The sequence below is a fragment of the Falco punctatus genome (genome assembly GCF_963210335.1).
Source record: "Falco punctatus genome assembly, chromosome: 4".
Taxonomy (NCBI): Eukaryota; Metazoa; Chordata; class Aves; order Falconiformes; family Falconidae; genus Falco; species Falco punctatus.
Genome location: NC_137583.1, coordinates 900,716 through 926,102, shown reverse-complemented (window position 1 = coordinate 926,102; position 25,387 = coordinate 900,716). Strand labels below are relative to the sequence as shown.

At 39.8% G+C, this 25,387-nt stretch overlaps 1 protein-coding gene across 14 annotated transcripts in view; it reads right to left on the bottom strand.

The window, feature by feature from the left end:
* Nucleotides 1-25,387, bottom strand: part of DOCK3 (dedicator of cytokinesis 3) — a 228,530-nt gene that overhangs the window by 152,470 nt on the left and 50,673 nt on the right. For 13 of the 14 annotated variants that reach the window (XM_080387450.1, XM_080387447.1, XM_080387457.1 and 10 more), the window contains exon 6: nt 2,209-2,357. The exons of the other annotated variant lie outside the window; for it this stretch is intronic. In XM_080387450.1, coding sequence (XP_080243576.1) covers nt 2,209-2,357 — 149 coding nt within the window. The remainder of the gene's footprint in view (nt 1-2,208; nt 2,358-25,387) is intronic. 14 annotated transcript variants of the gene reach the window in all.

The following is a 25,387-nucleotide window of genomic DNA, read 5'->3' as shown; positions in this document are numbered from 1 at the left end:
ACTAAGCATACAAAAATAAGCAAAAATGTTCACGGCAGTAGTTCTGAAAACAGACTAAATGAGTTTTTTCACAAAAAAAAATCTGTAACTACTAATCCAAGAAGTGTTGCTGTCCCTTGACTTCCACCAGCTCCTAGGAGAACACAAGGGGTGACTACCAGAACCACTGCCAGTGTATTTAAGGCAAAATGATACCAGTTCAAACTGAAAAGACCCTTAACGGGTGGTGACAGGAAAGTGTGAATTTCATGTTCACATCATCCTTCCTAAGTAATACAATGCATTAATGATCAAGGTCAGGATAAAAGTAGCACACATACTATGTATTAGGTATGTATCAAGAATCCTTTTTTCTGAAAGCTACTTACTCATGGAATATCTCCTATCAGATTGTACTACACTGAATAACTACAGACTTGCTCAAATTGCATGTACTTAAGCTTCTCTATTAACATTAATGCATGTTAATAACAACATTCTTCATTTATTTTATTTCCAAATCTCAAGTATGACAGAATAAGCAATGAACACTACTACATTTTTTGAGAAAGGGCAGTACTATGTGAATATGCATATGAAAATCATTAATTTTTTAACAGCAGGTGGTTATGAGTTCCATGATAAAAATCTGAGTGGGGAGATACAAGGAAGTGACAGAACTCTCCCAAAAATTCTATGAAAAGAGTGATGTTGCAGAAAGACCTTCCAAAATCCCAGACATTTTGTATTTAAATACTGCATAGTCTACTAATTAAATACCTTTTCAATCATATGCCTTTTAATGCAGTTCCTTTATTGATACCCTTATCTGTTTAAGCATGTATGTCTGATATAATGTGCCTTTTTCTCTAGGGAGGTCAGTACCTGTTCTTATATAGTAAGAAACACAGAAAAAGAATTTACCTAAACAAGCATCCTGAGCAGATGAATTTAATCACGAACATATTTATATTTCCCAGTTTCATTGATGCTTCTCCATTATTGTCATGCATTAATTTACCCTTACAGTCTTAATTTACTTCGTACTTAAGGATTTTATGTTAAAAAGAAAAGATGTCTATAGCCAACTCCTTGAACAACCTATTCTTCCCATTGCTGCATTGCTGTCTACTCTCCTCACCTTTTTTTCTTACATTTTTGCAGCTTCCTGTTGCTAATTTCATCCATGCACTCTTTGAGCAAAAACATCTAGGCATAATGCTTAAAAACGGTCTCTTGATTCCCATTTACCCTACTGGGAATGATAATGGAAAATATCTGTAACTCCACACTGCAGAACAACTTGATGCAATCTATTAGTCTATGTCCTTCAGAGCTTTCTTTCAACAGAGAAATGAAATGTAGCACAGGGGCTAGCTAAATCTTCATGAATGTGTTCAAGTATGTCTCTCAGATGGGGTCCTGAAGTGGGTGACTAAGGAACAGTCATAACAAAGGCATGTTAGTGAAAAACGTTTTACTTTCTTCCTTAGTTGCCAACTTAAAAGAATTCCGCCCTGCCCCCCATATGTTAATTAGCACTAATCCTACTCCTAGTTGAAAAGCAGTTGTTATGTGCCTGAGGAGAGTGATACTTCCTTTAGAAAGGTCATATACGCATCATGCAAAACTTACCTGAAACACTACATCTCAAGAACAAAACCAGTTCTGGTGTAGGGCTAATTTTTGCCTAATGGCAATTTATTACCATCTGAGTTGCAGTCATCTTTGGCTCTAAAAAAAACCTCTCCACAAATTCACCATGGAACTGACCAAGGAGAGTCTAAACCTCTGAGAAATGTCATTATATAAAAAGTCAAAATATACAGCCTTGGCTCCAATGTCACTGTTGATGGTGAGATTCTCTACATATTGCACCAACCATTAAAATACTTCCTCAACTGAAAAAAAAAGTGGGTTTAGTATCTACAAACACATTCTCCCAGGCCTAATATTCACTGTATTGATACAAAGTAAGTGACCTAATCCTCCTAGAAGTGCAGACAACCTTAGAAAAGGCTTACTAATAAGCAAACAGCTCACTTTATAGTAATAGTAGAGAACTATGCAATGAACTCACTGTGAAAAGTTGTATTTGATTTCCAAATAGTCAAAATGTTCTACCTGTGTACAAATACTACTGGAAGGAAAAAGTTGTTGGTATTTTTTTAGTAAGAGCTATTTAACAATAATTAGAACAAACAGTACCCAGCTGGTACCTGTACTTACTCATTGCCCCAGTCCAGCCTCACTGTGAGGTGTCTCTTGACCTCCCGCACCTGATCCTGTGTCAAGTGACCTGACAGCAGCTGTCTGCGTAGGTCAATGAGTTCATTCATCACATGCCGCAGCTTGTAGAAAAGATCTACCTTATGTTTCTGTAAAGGCACATTTTCGGGAGGAGAGGGGAAGAGAGTGAGAAGAAAGAAAGGAAGAAAAAAGAAACAAAGAAAAAAGAAAGAAAAAAGAAGGGGTAGAACAGAAGGAGAAAGGGGGGAAGAAGAGAAAGAGATGGGGGAGAGATTAATAAGTTTGGAAGGAGTGTGAGAAAAAAGAGAAAGAAAGAGAGAGAGATATTAATAAGTTACCAAATTTTCATTTAATTACCCTAGAGGAACATTAATCCAGTTTGTACAAGCTTTAAAATATTTATATCAAAAAGAAGTGTTAACTGATGCTATTTAAACGGAGTAACATTTTATTTCTAAGGGTTTAGGCTCAATCTTCTAAGGGGTCCATTTTCTAATGGAACCTAACACTACAGAGAAGAGGATTAATTATGTGCAGCAGGGATCACTTATTCCAATGATATAATAAATTCAAAGTTTTAGATTTATAGTAACAGAGAGATGAAGAAGTTTGTCTGTCAGCAGCTAACTTAAGGACTCTAAACAGTTAGCAACAATGATTCACCACAACAGAAAACCACTTTTAGTTATTTTTTATATTCTAATTACTAAAATTTACCCGAGGGGGGGGTGGGGTGGAAATGAATATATTATCTGCACTCTGAAAGGGACTAAAGCAATTAATGATAAAATTTACCTGCAAAACTACTTTAAAAGAGGAAAATCACCACAGACATTAAAAACACACCACACCACCACCATTAGGAAAAGAAAAAAAAAAAAATAAACACCACCACAGCCTTTTCCAAAAGAGCTAGTATTCTTCAAATCTGAAAAAAAAGCCTACCCAAAAAACAACCCAAAAGCCAGACGGGAGTGGAAATACTTTCTTCCCCTGCAGGAAATAACTATATGGGAAGCCCACAAAAAAGGAAGCCTGAGGCTAACAACCAGGTCCGCCTAGAAGCATCCCTACGATAAGGAAGTGGGTCCAAACTGCTCCAAAATCTGCTAGCTAAGAAGTGTGTATCAAGGCAGCTCTTGCCTATGCAGCCATGTCTCATACTGCGTAAAATGACCAACGGGCAGTGCGTGAGGATCCCCTGTTGCAGTTGAACACTGGTTTTTAAACAACTAAGCTCCATTCCCACTTTTATACAAAGCTTGAACTGTTTGAATACCACTTGGGGAAAGCAGTGGTTAGATGGACTGAGACCGAGACTTCGTAAGCTAGCACCATCTCGATCGCATTGCTGCTTGTGAGTGTTTTATAAAAGCTCTCTAAATAAAATACCTGCATTTATCAAGACCAGATATGATAGAACACTTTTCTATTGTTTCCTATTGCAAAATGCAAGTGAAAAAAACGGTTTTCACTTGTTTTACCAAAAATACATTAGATGAGATGAAAAAAACAATTTCCATCTACTTGAGTTGTTTTCCTAAGTCACGCAAATCTAATGGTCTTGTAGGAAAACAATTTCAACACAACCCATTTTGATCAGCAATTTGTTAATTTCTCTGAACCCGATTACACATCTGCTTTGCTGAAGCAGGTTAAGCACAGATGGAATCATCTGCTGTTCTTATCAAACAGTTCCGAGATTAAATGATGCAGAAACTTTCAACTATGCATCAACATCGGTTCTGGTCCTACTTGAAAAAATTAAACACAGACACCAGATCCAACAGAAAGACACATATTTTCAGGGCTGAAAATACTTATTTTAGGAAGACAATCATGTATAGCTGGCAAAGTACAAGATTTGTGCTTTAGTTTTATCAGTACAAGGGGCTGAAAGTAAATCTGGTATAAGCTGAAGAAGACAGTAGGTATAAGAAACGTCCAATTTTATATGCTATTTATGTGAGCAAGAAAAGGTTGTAACTTCTCCTACACAGGATGAAGACAACTGAGTTTGGGCCTATCGAATAAGCAAATTAGGTATATACTATCAATAAAACAGCTGGCAATGAAACAATTACAAGAATCAGCTCCAAAATAATCACATTCAAAATTCCCAAATGAACCTGCTGAAAGAGCCACTCCCTCAGGCTTTTAACGATGGTTCAAGGCTACCAATGCATTCAGGTCCAGAACACTATGCTGTTAAATCACTATGTGTTCTGGAGTTATTTTTACAGAGTTATTTTTCACATAAGTATCAGAAGTACTTCCTTCAAATATAAATAAATGAGAACTGAGATTGTAGAATACAATTTAGTAAAAGCTAGTCATATTAGGTCCTACACAACAATCAAAAAAAGAGAGAAACCCTCAAACTCAAACCTCTCTCAAACTTCAAACACTTCTTGTGCTCCAGGATCATGACAATATGCCACTCTCAGCTTTAGATCTCAGACTTATTCTTCAAAAAATATTTCACCTGCTTTAAACAGTATAAGCAAGCATTGACAGAGAGAGCCAAACATATGGTATACTTCTCAGAAAAAGACAAGGTCCCCTATAAAGAAGGAAGGAAGAGTTATCAGAAAGTGGAAAGCCAGAGAAGCTGTAGATATGATCTTAGGCAAACAGCTATGAACAGAACCACAGAAGCAAGATCCATGAAAGTGAAGGAAAATACTTGCGAGAGAGAAAGGAGAGATAGGACAGAGTTGAAGGTAGCTCAATGCCAGGCTCACAGGCAGTAAAGAGTTTGAAGCCGTCAATAAACAGTGTATAACATCCCTCCTCACACTACAACAAGTCTAGTGACTAGTAAACTCCATTTAGGAGAGAGGGAGGGAGATGCACATATTGTAATGACTTTCCTCTGCCTTCTCTCTTTCAAGAAAAGATCTTCAAAATTCAACATCAAACTAAGGTGAGCAGGATTCCTCCCCTCATGTAAAGAAAATGGCTTAAATTGAAACAGATGAACCTGGACACCACATTTCCAGAAAAACTAATTTTAAGCACTAAAGCCATTCAAACAATTTTAGTCAGAGTAGCACCACAAACAAACTTGAAACATTTGCATTCTTTTATTTAGCTACTAACAAGATGATAGTCAGTCTGGTACATAAGTGTTTGCTCTGGTTTACAGTAAATTTTCATACAACCTGTAACTTCTCATTTTTCATCTAGCTTTGTCACGAGCTACCAAGCAACAAGCTTTATCAGTCAACAACTTGTATCAGTCCATTCAGAACAGTCTGCTGTGCGCATTTATGAACATATTTGGCAAGTGTTTTGCATCTGGAATATGATTTTTTACAAGTATTACGCAAATTTTTTACAGTAATAATTAAGGCGTGTTAGGGACAATGAATCTGGATAGTCTTCATGAACTGGGGGCTCTTTCCTTACAAGCAGCACAAGCCTGTCCTCTAGCACTTTGTTACCTTATTTTACTATCTCCAGATAGAAAAAGATTTGCTGTATTTCTTTGACATGTTACTACTAACAAGTCACGCTTACCAGCTCTTGGATGATCTCCATACACATAGCTGCACATCAAAAACCGTAACTCTGGCAATAATTGTTATTTCTTTTAATGATTCCATGTTAGCTTTACCGATATCAAAAGTCAAAACATGTTTCTGGTGTTGTGGTGAGTTGACCCTTACCAGCTGCCAGGCTACCACCCAGCTGCTCTCTTGCTCTCCCTCCGCAACAGGCCAGAGTGAGGCGAATAAAATAAAAATAGTAGTGGGTTGTGATGAAGACAGGGAGATCATCTCCCAGTTACCATTCCAGTAAAACAGACTTCACTTAGGCGATATTACTTAAATTTCCCTTTAAAAACAAAAATAAGGAAGACCCAGGAAACCACAGGCCAGTCAGCCTCACCCCTGTGCCTGGCAGGATCATGGAGCAGATCGTCCTGGAAACTATGCACATGGAAAACAAGGAGGTGATTGCTGACAGCCAACATGGCTTCACTAAAGGCAAATCACGCCTGACAAAAGTGGTGGCCTTCTATGATGGGGTTACAGCATTGATGGATGAGAGAAGAGCAAATATCATCATCTACCTGGACTTGTGCAAAGCATTTGACACTATACTGCATGACATCCTTGTCTCTAAACTGGAACAACATGGATTTGTGGATGGATCGCTCTGTGGATAAGGAATTGGCTGGATGGTCACACTCAAAGAGGCATGTGGTTAACAGCTGGATGTCCAAGTGGAGACCAGTGGCGTGTGGCACTCCTCAGAGGTCAGCACTGTTTAACATCTTTGTCAGCAGCATGGATGCTGGGATTGAGTGTACCCTCCGCAAGTTTTCTGATGACACCAAGCTGTATCATGTGGTTGATATGCTGGAATGAAGGGACATCATCCAGAGGGACACGAACAGGCTGGAGAGATGGGCCTCTGCAAACTTTATAAAATTCAACAAGGCCAAGCACAAGGTCCTGCATGTGGGCCAGGGCAGTCCCAAGCACAAGTACAGGCCAGGCAGAGAACGGACTGCGAGCAGCCCCAAGAGGAAGGGCTTGGGGCTGCTGGGTGGCGAGAAGCTCACCCTGGCCTGGCACTGTGCCCCTGCACCCAGAGAGCCAACCCAACCCTGGGCTGCACCAAGAGCAGAGTGGCCAGAGGGTGGGGGAGGGGATCCTCCCCCTCTGCTCTGCTCGCCAGACCCCCCTGCAGCGCTGTGCTCGGCGCTGGGGCTCCCAGTGTAAGAAGGACACGGACCTGCTGGAGCAAATCCAGAGGAGGACCACGAAGGTGCTCAGAGGGCTGGGGCAGCTCTGCTGTGCAGACAGGCTGAGGGAGTCGGGGTTGCTCAGCCTGGAGAAGAGAAGGCTCCAGGGAGACCTTGTAGCAGCCTGGCAGTACCTCAGGGGGCTACAGGAAAGCCGGGGGGGGGACGTTTTGCAAGGGCATGTAGCGACAGGATGAGGGGGAATGGCTTTAAACTGAAAGGGGGTAGATTCAGATTAGACATGAGGAAGACCTTTCCCGTGAGGGCGGCGAGGCGCTGGAACACATTGCCCAGAGCAGCTGTGGGTGCCCCAACCCTGGCAGGGCTCCGGGCCAGGCTGGACGGGGCTGGGAGCCACCGGGGCTGGGGGGAGGGGGCCCTGCCTGTGGCGGGGGGGCTGGGACTGGGTGATCTTTAAGGTCCCTTCCAGCCCAACCCAGTCTATTAATTTATTGCCAATTAAACAGAGTTGGGTGGTGAGAAACAAAGACGAAAAACCCTAAAATCCCTTGTCCTCACCCACACTCCTTCCAGGCCCCACTCCATTCCTTCATTCCCAACTCCTCCACCCATCCGCCACAGCAGGGGAATGGGGGTGGTGCAGGGCAGGCATGGGGGTGAGCCCATTACAGCTCCTCGCTGTTCTCCTTCCTCCTCATGCTTTTCCCCTGCTCCAGCGAGGGTCCTGCCCATGGGCTCCAGTGCTTCAGGACAAACCTGCTCTAGTGCAGCCCTCCCCACGGGCTGCAGTGCCGGTACCTGACCCACCACCGCCTCACCTCCTCACGTCCTGGCCCAGCTGTTCATGAAGCTGTTTCTCACTTTTTTTTTTTTTTTTTCCTTATCCTCACTGCCTGGGTGGCTATTTGCTGTTTCTTAAAGGTGCTCTCCCAAGAGAGGTCACCAGCTTTGCTAATGGGCTCAGCTGTGCCCTTGTAGCAGGTCCCTTGTGGAACCAGCCAGAATTGACCTCTTCCCATGGAGACATCCCCACTGCCAACGCTTGGGCACAGCACCCAACACAGCTGGCTGGGGTTTTTAAACAGGTAGTCCCAGAAAATAAACCTGCACTCACATGAACACCAAGCTGTTTCATGCTCCATTGCAATAGCACAAACTCCCTGCTTTGTGCCTGTGGTGGCTTAGAAATGCTAAGTTATCACTCTTCTTTAAATAACCACCACATAATATGAAAATATATAGAAGACCAGTATATTATGGAACATGACCTATTTATAGTTACTTTGTTACCATGACTTCATTTAATGCTACTGTAAAGAAGTCAGGATTTTGCTTCCCTCAAGAGCAGTCCCTTAAGACATTTTCTGTAGAATTGCCTTAGGCTGTAACAGGGGAACAGGGCACAAAAAATTATTTTCCTTATAAAAGCAAGTGAGTAGCTTTTCCCAGGTTCCTTGTTATGGATTTCAGTACCTAAATTAGATATTAAAGCCTGCAAGAATCATCATCACATGAAAGGAAATACTAAAGCTGGAAACCACCAAACTCATGACTGCCTTTCCACTTTTATCTGGATTTTTTAATTAAACAAATTTTATAGTAAAGCTCTGCTGGAATTTATAGATTTGTGCAACATTTATAGTTTAATCTTACTCAAAATCTGTATTACCACAAAATCGTACCACCATGCAACCTTAATCACTGCCTATCTAATTAGGTAGTATTCATCAAATGCCTGTTGATGAACAAAGGTCAGATCTTACCGGTCAATACAAGGATGTGTCAAGCAAAAGGAATTGAAGTAAAACTTGCATGGGAGACGTGGATAGCACACAGGTATCAAGACTGGCACCCACAGTAAAGCAAAGCAATCTGAGAACACAGTTAATGCTTGTACATATTCTTCTGTTCTATATGTGTACCTAGACATCTAGTCCTGTTGTAGCATTGAATTAAAATGGACTTTAGTAACAGTTAAAAAATACAGAAAACAAATAAGGGAAAGTAAGATCAAGCAAGAATAAAGTGGAGTAAATTACAGCTTCTCCCAATTACAACTGCAACGTACATTTACAAAAGGTTGTGGTACCACCCTGGTGTTTTCCCAAGAGTCTGGGGCTGAGGTCACGCTTCTTGGACAGCAGAACACTGGACAGTCGATGAACAACTCTGGTCTTTCAAACAAGTAACAGACTGAGAAACGAGGACACCTCAGTTTTGGTTTATTTCCATTCTTCTGTCCTGAAGTTCACTATTTATTAGTAAGGATGCATTAACATGAATAGTATTTATTCTCTCCTATGAATAGTCATAGGATTTAGCTTCGAACAGAAATTATTTACTCTAATATAAATCTGTTTTAAATTGATTCTCTCTTGTATTCACAGAGGGCATTTCAATTTACAGTATGTATTAAAACAGAGTAAATTAGCATGAGAAAAATAAATTCTTCAGCCTTTTGCCAATGAAAATGCGTCAAATAGCTTAAAATACTGACACGTGACAAGGGGAAACTTAAGAGGCAAAAAGAGTGGTGGTGCATCGATAAAGAAAGCAAAAGCAGAGCAAACCAACAAAACAAAGCTTTTACAAGATAAACAGAGAGGTTGCTACAAGCTTTTCCTTTACATTAGATGAAATGACACATCTGAATCACCATATACCATACTTAGTAGTACAGTAACTTTTCTGGATATGCTGTGTCTATATGCTTCTTCCAAGTACTAAAATCCTTGAGCTAGGCAATAAAAGATATGTTGAATTTATATCACTAACTTCATGAAGAGGTTCCTTGCACTCTTCGTAACAATCCAAGCAGAAACTACAAGAATTCTGACTTTCCCTGAGTTGAAAAAAAAAAAAAAAAAGTATTCTCAAAAGAATGAAACCTGTGATATGAAGCCTTAAATTTTACAGAAGCTAATTTTATATGGGTATCTTCATACTAGTAGTATATATGCAAACTCTTTTCACCACTCATTCCCACCACTTCTCTGAAATGTACTAAAAATGCCATTTGTGCAGAACTTCTGCTAAACTTCTCCTCTGCTTCAGAGCATTTAATGTGCTTTACCAGAAACTTTGTACAGCAAAGCAACAATTGGATTGCCTCAAAAATCATTTCAGAACTTCCTTGGATTGCGCATTTCAACAAAAAGATTGTATTTGTTTAAATGTGATTACATGAAAATACTCTGCGATAGACAGAAAAAAACAATTACTTGATCTGCTCCAAAACCACAATGGTGTACTTAAATCAAAGCTATTTACCAACAAGTCCAAAAACCTGGTGATAGGTTGTATCTGTTGCAAACCAAATGAATACCCTGTTACAGCTTTTCATAGCTATAAACATCATGCCAGAGGATCAGCATGAAATTACAGCAATAGCAACATTTAAGGTAGTAACACAGAGGAGGACAAGTCCTCATAACATTACCAAAGCTATTTACTCTTTAAAAGGGCTGTTTTCTTTCCTAAGATCTCCATTCCTGTCTATGAAGGACATTGGGTAACATTTAAACCTGTTCTCACAATGCTCTGTATTTAACAAATCAGCCCATCTCAAGTTCAGAGATCTCCACAGAATATTATGAAGAAAAATGTTTATGCAGGGTTGGTACTATCCTATTGCCCTTCTTCAAGAACAGAAGTTTTTTCCTATTTGTTCCTATCACCCCACAGATCTTACATGTCTAACTTAAAAGATGTAATTCAGAACCTATTTTTATTGATAGCAATGCAGTATGTTACAGAGAAAATATTTTTTTATTTCCATTATAAACAACTTTTCCACTTTAAAAATCAGTTATACCATATACATACATAACTGCAAATACAAGGTACTACACTTACCAGCAGTTAAGATGCACATCTTTATTATCTTTTCCTTAGTTACAACTTCGGATACCCAAGTTGTCTAATAAACCAACTTGGGAAAAGTAACAGATGACAACATTTAATAGTTACAAAAACAATTTGAAACAAATCTGACACTACTTTGGTGTCTACTTCATGCTATTAGTATTCATATGCTTTTGTTACTTCTAGAGTCTGAAAAGCAACTTGGCCAGAACGGGACAGTTACTCTGGGTGTAAATCAGTGTTGTTTAGCTTTTTTGGTTAACAGAAAAATAGGATGCCAAGAAGGGAGATTAGTCTTCTCCAGAAGAGGGGGCAGGAAGGAGAGGCTCTATGGGACAATTACCTTGAGAAGAGGAAAAATTTGTTTGAAGAAATGCCTAAAGCAACCCTGTGACTCCAGCCCACCCCTATCCTGGCTGCCCCTGATGGCAGCTGAGGGCTGGAAAAACCTACATAATCAGATTGTGGAAGAGACAGCAGCTTACCATTATTTTGTTGACATTCAGATGAAGTTCTTAATTCTTTAGGAGTAACAGCAACATTAACCTCATTTCATATCATCATAAGAACTTTTTAACAAAGCTTAAGGAGATGGAATTGAAGGGGACAAATCTCTAAGTTTATCAGAACAGTTAATTCCTCATTCTTCATTTCTAATACTGTAAAACAAGTGGTATTAATATACTCCCACCCCTTTTCAAGCTGTATCACATTTACTGAAGACAGTTCCAAATAAGTTTTATATTAAATGTAATTAATTTGTTTTCATTTTGAAATGTAAGCACATGCAATTTAAGATAAGTTTATTTCCCCTTCTGAGGAAAAAAAAAATAATGCATACAAGGAGTTTGCTCTTTAATCAAGGATGATTTCTTGGGTTTTATTTTCCTGGTTCTCCCCTTACTTTTTAATGGCTTCATTATACCATGTAACTGTTAAAAGGACACAACAAGACAACAATACATTTTGCTTTATCATATTTCTTCAGAAGTATTACTAACTAAACCAGGTAAATAAGTCAATCTTCTGAAAGATAAGACACTAAGGAAAGAGCCTAAGAACATGCAAGAGGCTTCCTTTTTCCCAGCATGTGGCCCCAAATATCTCAGCACAACTAAAACACAAATATGAGTGAAGGAGAAAAGTCTGTTAAGCAATGAAAAGGGGAAAAAAAAAATCTGACATGCATATAGCCGATTCTTGCAGCTGATAAGGTCTTTATACATCTCCTAGAGGCGTAACAGAATTGTGTTGAGTATTCACAGGTTACATTTTCAAGACCATCTCTGAGCTTGAAAAACACTATTTTCCTTTTCTTTTTTTACACAAAGAATAAATTATCCTGATTGCAAGACTGTAGAGTTTGAGAACAACTAGAAATAGCATGAGACTTGCAATAACATCTCCAAATTGGATAACACTGAAAAATACCTGCCCAAGCATGTTGCTAGTCATATTCAACACCATTCCCTCCACAAAAGACAGAACCATCACAAGTGATGAAGTGCTGCTTTTGACAAAGACCATTACCCTCTCACTGCACCAACTACACAGACCTTAGGTTATCCTGCAGCCAGCAGAAACCATCACAGAATGATTGATGCTGGCAGGGACCTCAGGAGGTCATCTGGTCCAACCGTCCTGCTCAGGCAGGGTCACCCAGGGCAGATTTTTCAGGACCAGTCCAGATGGCTTTGGAGTATCTCCAAAAAGGGAGACTCCATGACGCCTCTGGGCAAGCTGTTCCAGTACTCAGTCACACTCCCAGTAAAAGTGCTTCCTTATGGTCAGACAAGAGTCTTCTTCAGTATTGCAGTTTATGCCTGCTGCCTCTTGCCTTGTCACTGGGCACCACCGATAAGAGCCTGGCTCTATCTCCTTTACACCCTCCCTTCAGGCATGTATACACTTTACTGATAACCCCCTCAGACTTCTATTCTCCAGGCTCTCTCAGCCTCTCCTTGTATATGACATGCTCCAGTCTCTCAGCCATCTTAGTGGCCCTTTTCTGGACTCTCTCCAGTAGTCCCATCTTTCTCTTGTACTGGAGACCCCAGAAATGGACACGGTACTCCAGCTGTGGCCTTAACAGTGCTGAATAAAAGGGAAGGATCACCTAGCTCAACCTGCTGAATTCTTCCTAATGCAGCCCAGGACAACTGACCTTCTTTGCTTCCAGGGTGCTCTGCTGCCTCATGGTCAACTTGGTGTCCAAGAGGACTCCCAGGACCATTTCCGCAAAGCTACTTTCTAGCAGGTTGGCTCCAGCATATTCTGCTGCCTGGAGGTACTCCTCCCCAGGGGAGGACTTTGCACTTTCTTTTCCTGAACTTCATGAGGTTCCTATCACCTAGCTCAGGGGTCCTCAAACTTTTTAAACAGGGCCCCAGCGCACAGATAAAGTGGCAGGACGTCATCTGCGGCTGCCTGGTTTCCCCCCGCAACCCCTGGCAGGGGGGTTCTGTAAATAGGGGGGGCTGGACTGAGGACCCTGGGGGGGCGTATCCAGCCTGCAGGCCGCAGTTTGAGCACCCCTGACTAGCTTGTCCAGGTCCCTCTGGATGAAGGCACAACCCTCTGGTGTATTGTCACAGCACTCTCCAAACTAGCCAGCTGCAACAAGGTCTTTTACCATCACGTATCAACACGCTCTTCATGCCAGTCCCTCTGCTGCCTTCTCCTCGTCTCTCCTCACCCAGGGTGCCCTCTCTCTCTCTCTTCTCTCTGCTTCTTCCTCCTCTCTCTTCCTTGGCTCTCAATCACTTAACAGAACCAGCCACAGCTGCACCTTATCTACATCGGCCAACCCTGAAGCCAACCCACAGTTGTATATTAGCAATGCTAATCAACCCAGCTTCATTCTTCTACAGTGTACGAGCCACTCCTCCCAGTTTTTATATCATCAGCAAACCTGCTGAGTAACAGTCCATCCTATCACCTCGATCATTAACCAAGTTGTCGAACAGGATTGGACCCAGAACTGACCCCTGGGGTGCTCCACTAGGTACTGGCCTCCAACTAGACTTTGTTTTACTGATCGCCACCCTCTGGGCCTGGCTGTCCAGTCCAGTTTTTAATCTGCCTCACCATCTACTCATCTAGTCCAAATTTTATCAGCTTCTCTATGAGGAGACAGTGTTGAAAAGCGTTCTGAAGTCAAGGTAGGCAAGGTAGCTCCTCCTCATCTGTCAAACCAGCCATTTCCTCACACAAGGTTGCTGTGACTTCCCCTTTGTGAATCCATGCTGACTACTCTCAGTCACCTTCTTTGCTTCATAAGCCTGGAAATGTTTTCCAGGATTAGTTATTGCAATTTTCTCCCAGGAACTGAGGTGAGGCTGACCAGCCTGTAATTTGCTGGCTTCTCCTTGCCCTTTATGAAGATAGGAATGATAATTGCTTTCCTCCCATCCTCAGGCACCTGTCCCAATTGCCATGCTCTTTCACTCGTGATTGACAGTGGCCTCACAAGGACATCTGCCAGGCCCCCCAGCACTTGTGCGTGTATCCCATCAAGTCCCACGGACTTAAGCACATTAATTTGCTTCAGTATTCCCACGCATAATCCTCTTCCACCAAGGGTAAGTTCTCCTTGCTTGAGACTTTCCCCTGGCCTCTGGGACCTGGGATTTCTGAAGGCTGCTGTAGAATGAGGTGAAGACAACATTCAGCACCTTACCCTGTCCATACCCTGTGTCTCCAGGACCCCTGCCTCAGCAGCTGGCCTACATTTTCCTGTTTTTTCTTTTACTGCTTATATACTTGTAGAAGCCCCTCTTGTTGCCTTTTGACAGCTCCAGGTGGGTTTTTGCTCTCCTAATACTGGTCTCTGCATGCTTAGACAGTATCTCCATATTCCTCCCAGATTCCCTGCCCCTGCTTCCACCTCCTGTATGCTTCCTTTTCATGTTTGAGTTTTGCTAGGGGCTCCTTGATCATCCGCACAAGCCTCCCGGCATCTTTGCCTGGCTTCCTGCTTGCTGGGACAGACTATCCTTACTTGAGCCTGAATAACACGACTCTTGAAACAGCCAAGTTTCCCAGATCATTCTTCCTTCCAGGGTCTGGTCCCATGGGACTATTTCAAGCAGAGCTCTGAAGAGGTCAGTGTCTCTTGAAAGCCAGGGTTGTGATCCTGCTTTTTGCACTACTCCCTCCTCTCAGGATCCTGAGCCCTACCATCTCAAGGTCACTGAAGCCAAGGATGCCCTTCCTTGTTTGTAAACATGAGGTCCCAGCAGTGAATGAGCTTTAATAAGCAGAACTGAAATCAAATGGTATCAAGTGTTCCCTGCTCACATCCATCACCCTCCATTTTCCTTGTAGACTCTGTGTTCCCTGTTTACATAAAAATCACAGTCATAATGGTACTTTACATCCCAAAATATATTTGCTGAATTACGTGGCCTTCCAGAGGGAGAACTGACTATCTTGACCCACAGCAGTGTACTTTTTTGTACAGAAGTTCTGGTCCCACAAAGCTTGGAATATTGGTAAATCTGGCTGCAAGAGGAAGATGACTTTCAGCCCCCTGCTGCCATCTCTGTTACAGTCATTCAAAATGCCTCCTGCTGGAATCAGCGCCTTTGAGGGCCAGCAGAAGCCACTTATCCTCTGATGTACTAGAAAAGGGAAAACTGTATAGCCTCCACCTGAAAGAGATATAAATCTGCAGGATTTGAGGAAGACACCGCATCCAGTAGTGACTGGCAGTATTTACCTGGTAATAAATGAAAACATTTTGCTCTGAAAGAATCTGAAGCAGTATGGAGTAAGTGTGGAAGCCTCTGTATTTCATACTTTCAGTAGGCTTTTTACCGTTATTTAAATGCAAATGAACTTACAACATTCAGAAGAAAGCTTCCTACCCATGACTAAATGTTATATTCTTTTGCAAACACAATAACACCCCCCCACACCTCATCAGTGTATCTTAAGGTCATTTTTCTACATGACCAAGAAATTATATTATCTTTCACATCATTTATCAAGTAGAGTTAAATGCTTTTGTTTCCACTTTGAATAAACATGATAATACCTTTATTAGAAGGTATATTATTAAATAACATTCACACTATTTAATAATAGCCACACTGTCTAAATGACAGCTTACATGATAAATACCTATCAAGAAATTCAAACTGATTACAGTATCTAACAAGTGCTGTCAGATATTTTCCCCTTAGCAGTGCCTTGCACTGGTGTGCCAAATTCTAAAGTCGAAAAAAATTTTCTCTCCAAAGCATTTCCATTGCATTTAAGCTAAACATCGTCTCTTTCAATGCTATTTACTCTCCCCCTTTTTCCAGTTTCTCCTATACAGCACCACGCAGCACACAAAATTAATATTCTCATTCACACATGTGGAGTCTAGAAGTAGTACTACTACTTTGGACCTGACAAACATAGCAGTAAGAAAAAAAAATTCTGAAAGAAGTCACAGGATCTGTGGAACTGGGTCAATATATGTAATCTTAAAATGTCTCTAACAATTCTTTGTCAGGATGTTCGTGCAGGTCACGCAGTAAGTTCATTATGTTAGGTTTTGCCAACAGCCAGGTTTTAAAGTTGTCTTAAGGGCACCCAAAATGTTAAGGAGAAAAAACACAAGCAAAACACACACTATTATTCCATGAAATAGAGAACTTAGACCATTATTTGCAGACCAGTTTGATTAGTGCATTTTGTAATGAATGGTCCTGGGCATAATGCCACCATTTGTCCTGCAACATTTCTGTGAATCCCTAAAGAAAATGGCTGAATGAATTCTAACAGTTTTTCCAACTAGATCCTTGTCAGCTGAACTAAAAAAAGTAGACATTTCAATATCGTTCAATTGCAAAAATATTTCAGCTATGCTTCCCGTAGACAGGTTCCAGTAAATTTCATTTCTCCAAAGAGACAGTTTCAACTTTGGAGGAACAGTTCTGAGTAAAAAAGCGTATTGGTTTCCTGTGCCTTAGCCTGTAAGAGCATCTGTCATTTTGTTTATGAATTTGGTCACAAGAATGTGTTTCAGATTCAGCAAACATGAAAATTCTGCTTTTATTACATCATATTTATTCTGAAAACTACTTAGTAATATCATTAACACCACTTAGTGTAATTCCCACAGTATTCAGTATAGCTTCCTTAAATTACAATAAGAAACGAAGAATTTGGATTAACTAATTCCAAAATCCCACTTGTTCTTAAAATCTTGACTCTAGAAGTATCATGCTGTTTAGATCGATCAATAGGAAGTAAAGTTCACATTCACATTTTACCTGTAGCATTTATTCTTGTGCAGCTAAAAGCAGTGTAGGCAATACAATGTATTTTTTTTATAGCCTGGATGGAATGAATCCATCAGATTTACCTGATATATTGGAAACCAACATGAGCTAAAGTTTGTAAGATTTAAATTTCTGTCAGGGGAGAACAACCAAACCAGTACTACTGATAAAATCCGAACTGCTTTACACACATTAGAAACATTACTCCTAATCCTTTTTTTAAGAAATGGGGGGGGGGAAGAACAAGATGGAAAACCAGAATCTCTTCCTGAATTATTAGAAAGTTCTAATACTGATCCTTAACTGAAGAAGCTTCCAAAATCAGAAACCACTGTCCAGCAGAGGAAAATACTTTACAGGAGAAAATTTTAGCCCATATACCCAGCAATTTAAATAGCAAATTGATCCATTTCTACTGCTTCACACAGATGTTTAGCACAAATCCAACCCATCCTGGAAGTCTTAATTTTGTCTATATAACACAACTGCTTGGAAGAGTTCAGAAAATAACACTACTTTTTCTAAAATGAGGACCAAGAGGAAGCAAAATTATGTACATTTTACTTTTAAGTGCAGGATTTTTTTGGGAAGGTAAGCCAATCACCTAAATTGATGCTCCAACTCAAAAATCTTCAGTTCTTCATATTATATGCTTCTGTTATTCAAACACCAGATAGTAAGTATAAAATTGTGAGAAAACAAAAATCAGAATTCCCTTATACCTAAGTATTTTCTCCTTACTGAGAGTAACGATACTTCACAGTTCTTCAAGCTATTTCAATCTATGCCAACTCATACTGATGTATTAACATTTTGAAAAATAAGGCTCATTTGTGTTTCAGTCATATCATATGCCTCCCTCTGCTATTACACAAATGAAAAATGAATGCCAGTGACACAGGTCTTATTTATGCAAACCATCTATGATATTCTTACTTTGGAGCAGAGACAGAAGGAGAAATAAAGGGCAGGTCATGGGATCCACAGACATAAAAACTGTTACTACTGACTAAATAGCTGTCTTTTCCTATGTGTTCAAGTTCAGATTTTAATGTTTATAGATAATGAACAATATCTTTCCTAAAGAGAAAGATTCCAAGAGTATCAGTTGTGTCAATGACTAGAACCATTTGACTAGAGCATCTGTCTCAGCTGCCAGGTCAAGGACACAAAGCCAGTAAAAACAGAAGTTGTTTAATTTAGCAACTCTACTGATACCAATGTCTCTGAACCCTGCAGGCGGTGTTAGCTGTGCTTAGGTGCAGAGTATCCCTATACTTTTTAGGGAAGATGCTTCCAGACAGCTAATACCAAATGGAAATGCACATATGGCCTCAGGAAGAATACTGGTGAAACAATGCATGAATCAAGTGCAAGCTAAAGATCAGCACCTTCACCCCGTGAAAGAACGTGTGAAGCAGGCTAGCTGTCACACTCTGGCACTGAGCTGATAGCTCGTAATACAGCAGGACTGACAACAGAAATTACAATTTAGTAGCTAAACAAAGAGTACAGAAAAAAAAGTAGAATGCAGCAAGTAAAATGTAACTTACAAATGAAGCCTGTTTTCAAATACCTGTTTTGACTTGTTCTGTAAAGTATTCAGGTTTTTTGGCAATTGAAAAATTAAAACTGTTAAAAGATGAGAGGCAGAGCTGCAAATGAAAAGCCAAGAGAAAACAGGTACAACTCCCAGGATAAAGAATTAATCCAAACCATTTCAGTTTAGAAATATTTGCAGTGTTGTTGTCACATACATGGAGCAAACATTTTCAATGGACCTGTGGCCAGCAGCTGTTTAAACTGCAGATTTTAAACAAAGATCTCAATAAAATCAGAACAAAAACATGTTTTTGTACTTAGGGCATCTCATTACTATAAAAAACAAGTATCAAAGCATTCCTGTTAGTGTGGAATAAGATTATTTCTTTTTCATCTATTTTAAATAGGGTCACCTTCTGCGATGGAATTTAGGTGTTTTCACTAGTGCTTAAAATGTAATAGCACTCTCCACAAACAAAAGCCAAAAGGAAAGGAAGAAAAACATTACACAGGCTAACACTCAGCTTAGGTATAATGGTTAAAAACTCGCTAATAAATAACCTTCAAGAATTATGTCAGCATTATTTCTTGACTGAAACGCAGCACATCTGGCAATGCAGCACCCTCAAGTACACTACTGATTCTCAACTGCCAAAGCAGCGCAGCCTCAAAAGCGAAAGAACAAGCTATTGACTCACCCTTACACCTTTACACAGCATCTGAACGAGTTCTGGTGATCTCCCACTCAAAGATATCCAAAATATCTGCTGTTCTCAACAGCGTTTGAAACGTAAGCAAGCCAAAAAAAGTATTGAATGTCAATCTTTTCCACAGTTTATACATAAATAGCTGGAAAGCATGTCCTTGCCAAGTAGATAAGTCATCAGAAACCAGAAAGAATATGTTTCAAGGGGCAGTAGAATCAGCATATCGTCTGAGAGACATCACTAGAGAAAGACTCATAAAAAACTATTAGACTTCTGCATGCAATTCTCTTGCCTGAAAGAATATAAAACACACCAGTGTAGTATATCCACTTCTTAGCTTTTTTTATTTTAGTAATGCTGTTTTTCAACACACTTGGTCCTGACTAAACAGATTTAAAGATTCATCAATTCCAAGATGATAAAGGATTATTGTGATTATCTAGTCTGACTTCCTGCAGGGCACATGCCATAGAAACTCACTCAGATTGCTGCACTTCCTCTAAGATAATGTGGCAACAGATCATTTAAAATACAATCCAGTCTTGTTTTAAAGATATCTGTAATAAAGCAGCAACTGCTTTCCATGATTAATTTATTGTTAATTACCTTCATTATTAAAATGGCTTAATTCCTATTGGAAATGTACATGGCTTCAGTTTGTAAATCCTGAGTTTGTTGTATCTTTTTTTGATAGAATATGCAGATTTTTAACAGATTACCTCAATTAGCAGTCATCTACCTGAAAACTTTCTCTTTGTACCCATTTATAAGTCATAGATAGGGTGACTCCTCACTAAACTTCTGCAGTTTGTCTGAGTGAATGTACAAAGTAGTTCCTTCACTTCTGTATTTGTCAGGTTTCTGCTGGAATATTATTCTCATTTTTACATACATACTTCTCTAGATTTATACTTTTATCATTGTACATTGAAAAGGTAGGGATAAACAGGTAATTCTTTAAAGCAATAATGAGAATATTCAGAAGACATAATAGATTCTAAAGACTGGGTTTGACTGTTCAGCTGTTTAAGTCTAGAAATGACAAAAGTAAGGAAAATAATTTAAATTAAAAACTTTAAGGAAAGAGGAATGGAATAATCTCTTCTCCTTGTCCATGGCAAGTAGAATAAGAAATAACAAGCTGTAAGGAAGATTCACATAGGCTTCAGAAAAAAAAAAAAAGTCTTTAAAAGTACGGGCCACAAAAGTACTGAACTTTTTGACAGGCTGCAAAATATCCATCATTGCAAACTTTTCTTAAAAAAAACAGGCAAGACAAGCACATATTGAAAATGCCATAGTTTGAAATTAACTTGCCTTAGAGGAGTTAGATGGACTAGCAGGTGACCTGAAGATCCATTCTAGTACCTGCTCCTATCACTCCTTCCCTTGAAAGAATCAAGTATTACAGATCGTCTCTGAATCTTCCTAGCTCCTCCCGCCTGTTCTGAAGAGGACACTGCCGAATCAGTAGCAGTTGCCCAACAATCACCTCGTTTAGCCTGTACAGAGAAATTTTCAATTACCTTCCCCCTCTGCCCCCCAAGATGCCCCCCTGCCTATACAGACAAGACATCTTACCCTCTTAGCTATCAACATCAAGAAAGACTGATGTTCAACTGGTTAGCCGTAATAATGTTTCATCATGTTAAGTGTCATTGCACCTCAAGACACAAACACCATCTGTAGGTCCTTTCTATATCTGGACATGGAATAAATCCTGTTTAAATGAGCCAAGTACCTGACAGAAACTGTACAATTTCAGAAATAATCATTAACTTTCTACTTCTGCATCATCAGCAAATTTTATGAGACTGCACAATTTTTTGTGATTCTTATTAAGAGAATAGTGAATAATAAAAAAAAAAACACGAGACAAGAACAGATCCCTGCAGGTCTTATTACAAGCAGCACAGAATAAAAACTCAGCTGCTCTATTATCAATTCATCTGTTTTTAAACCATTTAGTAAATGCCGTATCTAATTCTGCACTGTTTCTTTAATCATAGTGTCAAGGGAGGCTTAGTTAATGCCCGTAGAAGTCCTACATTTACTGTTAACTTTATCAATGCAACTTGTAATTATATTTAAGGATGTGTGTGGTTTCTGTCTCTGACATGGTTGACAATTTCTAAAGAGGTGGCTATCACTAGAAAACATTGAAATTCAACCATAAAGTTTTAAGATTTGAGGTTAGAAAAGATAATTGGCCTGAGACAACCAGGACACATCTCCTGGAGAACACATGCTATCAGTCATGTTGGTGAGATATGGACTGGACAAAGGGATTGCAAGTTGGGTAGAAAGTTGGCTGGACTACCAGACTCAAAGGGTGGTCATGAACAGCACATAGGTCAACTTGTGGCTGGTTCCTAGCAGCATCCCTCAGTGTACCAAGATCTTTAGGAACAACGTGGATACTGGAATAGAGTGCAGTCTCAGGCACTTCGCCAATGATACTAAGATCGAGGGAGCAGTCACCACACTGGAGGCTGCTATTCAGAGGAGCTTCCTCAACAGTCTGGAAAAATAAACCAACAAGAACCTCATCAAGTTCTTCAAGAAGTTCTTCCAAGGCAAAGTCCTCCTCAACTGGGATAGAATATAACCTTACGCAACAAGGGCAGGCAGCAGCTTTATGGAAGACAACCTGTGATTCTCATGAAGACGCTGAACAGAAGCCAGCACTGCAAGAGAGTAGCCTGCAGGTCTGGGGGAGGTAATGCTTTCCCGCTATTCACTAGTCACGAGACATCTGGAGTACTTATTTGCCACATACAAACTGCCAGATGGGAATGTTTAGAAAAGAGGGATCCAGATTCTTCTCAGAGGTGCACCAGAGTAGGAATAAAGGCAACAGACTCTGGAAATACCTACTAGATAAATGGAAAACATTTTTCCCTTGTGGGTGGTCAAAATTTAGAACAGATTTTTGCCCAGAGAGGTTGTGGGATCTTTACAAATATTCAAAGCTCAACTGGACAAGATCCTCAACAACCTGCTTTAATAGGTTCTGCTTTCAGGAGGAGGTTGCACTGGAGACCCCCAGAAGTTCCAATCTACTGGATTCTATGATTCTATGCCTGTAAAATTTAAGGCACAGCAGTAAAACTCCCCAGGAGCCATGAGAATGTCCTTTGCCTGGTTCTGTCTTACTTTTAAGCCACAACTCTATGATGGAAGCAACATGCACAGCGGTAATAAAGTTCCACAATGGAAGAGTTTGAGATAACTGATATAATAAACCCTGCCATTTTATTATTGCCAACAGTATAAAACCTCTTTTTATCGGTAACCACTCAGTTATTAAAGGACAACACTGTGGCAGCACAGCCAGTTTAATCCACTAGAAAAACATGTTACTAAAAACAAAATTTGAAAAAAAAAACCAACCCAAGTAGTCTCAAACCCCATCATTGTCTAAACCTGTTGTCTCCTTCCCACGCACTATGACTGACACTTATACAGTGAGCCCCATCAAGAATCTAATCTACCAGAAAAATGGCAACAGAATTAAAAGATGGTTAGCATCCAGCCACATAATTCCCTAATTCCCACTGCACAGCCACACAGACACAGTGCGTCCGTAAATGCAGTAAGCAGCGTACATTACGAAGCCTGGCTTCTCGAAGCTCCTGCCTGTCTGAATTACTTTCCGCTTCACGATACGGATGAAATTGCACTGCAGTCCTTCCTATGGCAGGAGCAATAAAGCCACATTTTTTCCCTTTACACAGCCTCTTATTTCCAAGAAAATTAATTTTGTGGTTGGACTGGGAACTGGTAGAGAGTCTACGTGATAGGTCAGGGGGGTAGAATAAAGAATGACAGTCAAGGGGGTTGTCTAGAGCATTCAAAGGGACACCCATCAGAAGGCCCTGGCCAGGCCAACTTGAGGACCTCTAAGGTAAGATGACTCATAAGGTACAGCTTTTGGATTTCCTCTAATAAAATGGGAGAACTCCATCAGAAATACGGTGTTTTTCACAACAATGTTTTCGGAAAAAAAACCAAAGCAACTGAGATTGTGTGACTTTCTGATGCAAGTAGTGGTACTGAGTATAAATGTTATACACACAGTATATAAATGTTTCAGCTTATTATCCACGTGTAGGAAAATTCCTGCTTTTTTGGAGATGCCTGTGAGCTACCTAGTTATGCATTTCCCAGATCCATCTACAAAAACTGTGAAAGATGGTAGCAGAATGAAGAACCAAGGTAGTAAAAAATTGTATCTTCAAACATGGTATGGCCTTTCTAGGACAAATAAAACTGACAACTTGAAACAATCTGTTTTAGATTGTTTTACAGATTTTTTTTTTAAGTACAGAAATGCGCCTAACGTCTGTCTTTCCTCTTTCTGCAACTATTTCAATACTACCATTCCGGATTTCATCTAACTCAGCAATGCCATTGGTATCAATAGAAATGTCACATCACATTTATGTTATTTCCGGAATAGTATGCTGGTAACAAAGTAACTGTTAAATAGACTACTTGCATTTAGATGTGTTTCTAATGTAGATTTACATGCTGACAGCCAACAATATTACAGTGAGAGCTGACATGCCTGCAATTATTGTCAGATCTGAGACAGCAAACTCAGCAGCTACTTCTGAGTATGACACCAAAATCCAACAACAAACCTAACTGGCTCATTAAAATCATCCTCCCGATTCTAAACTTGCAAGTGATGCTGCTATTTCTCCTAAAACAAACTGCCATTCTGTTTACATTCTGTGGCGTAAGGGCCAGACAAAAATCGACAGAAAACTTATCTTTCATTTGTATCTTTTCAGCACTGCATTGGCCACAATATTTTCCTCTTTCGAAAGGCAGCTGGACATCCCCATTTCACTATTTTAGTACCTCTTCAAGTAATAACTAAAATGTCTCTGTACACCATTTTTTGTCAGCTAAATTACTTGTCCTGAGATTTTTTTTAATTGCAGGAAAAGTGAAGTTAATGCTTATTCTACTTGTTCCCTTTCAAAACAATTAAAGTCACAATTAAACAACAAAAAAATGCACCATAATCTAGGAAAAATTGGAAGTACCTGATAAAATTCAGACAATAGAAAAAACATTCTAAGCTTTCAACAAAGACTAGTACACACATCACTGGGAGTGACTGGGAAGTAACTGACAGGAACAAGGGAAAGGGAGATGAAGGAGCTAACGAGAAGCTTAACAAGAAACTGAAAAAAAATGAAACAAAAGGGGACAAACAATGGGAGAAGAGTTAGATGGAAGAAATGGGGTAGCTGAGTTCACTGTGTAAAAGTACAAACCAAAGTTTCCCAATGTTTAGGGCAGGGTGTTGGTTTGTTTTAACATCTGAGGTCCATGGAATAACTGACCTGAGTTCTGAGAAACTTAGGGCTGCTCTCCAGAGCAGTGCTGCGCCAACGCAGAGCTGATCTGCCACATTGCACATATCTTTTTAACTGAGCAGGAGACAGATGACAGGGTTTGATGTCTTCCAAAAAAGCACACAATATTTAAGTAACATGCACCTCCCTATTCAAAGTTGACAGTATAGTTTGTTTTTTTTTTTAAAAAAAAATGTATTTGAAATTTTAAGAATATACTACATCTATCTAAGGATCTAGCACATGGACCAATAACTTCCAAGATGAAAAGTTTCTGTCACCACATACATTTAAATGAAATGAAAATACTAGTAATATCCATATAGCATAGCTTTAAAGTTGTTTGGTTGTTACAAAATACTCCAAGCACCTTATTTTCTTCTTCCTTCTCTTCCATTCTACCCAATATTCCATAGTCAATATTTTTATTTACTGTAATTTCATTAACTCCATGAACACATTCACAAAAACCTGCTATACACCTGTTTCTTTACAGCTTCCTTTTAATTAGTAAACACATAGGAAGGTTAAAAACAAAGCTCTGCTGCTGTTCTTTCCCAGCTTTCCCATAAAATAAGTTAACTTTGTTTTAGTAATACGAGCCACTATTCTGTGCTACATTTCAGAAATTCATTAAATCCTGTCTGAGCAGGTTTCCAAGCACGTCCCTCTAATAAGAAA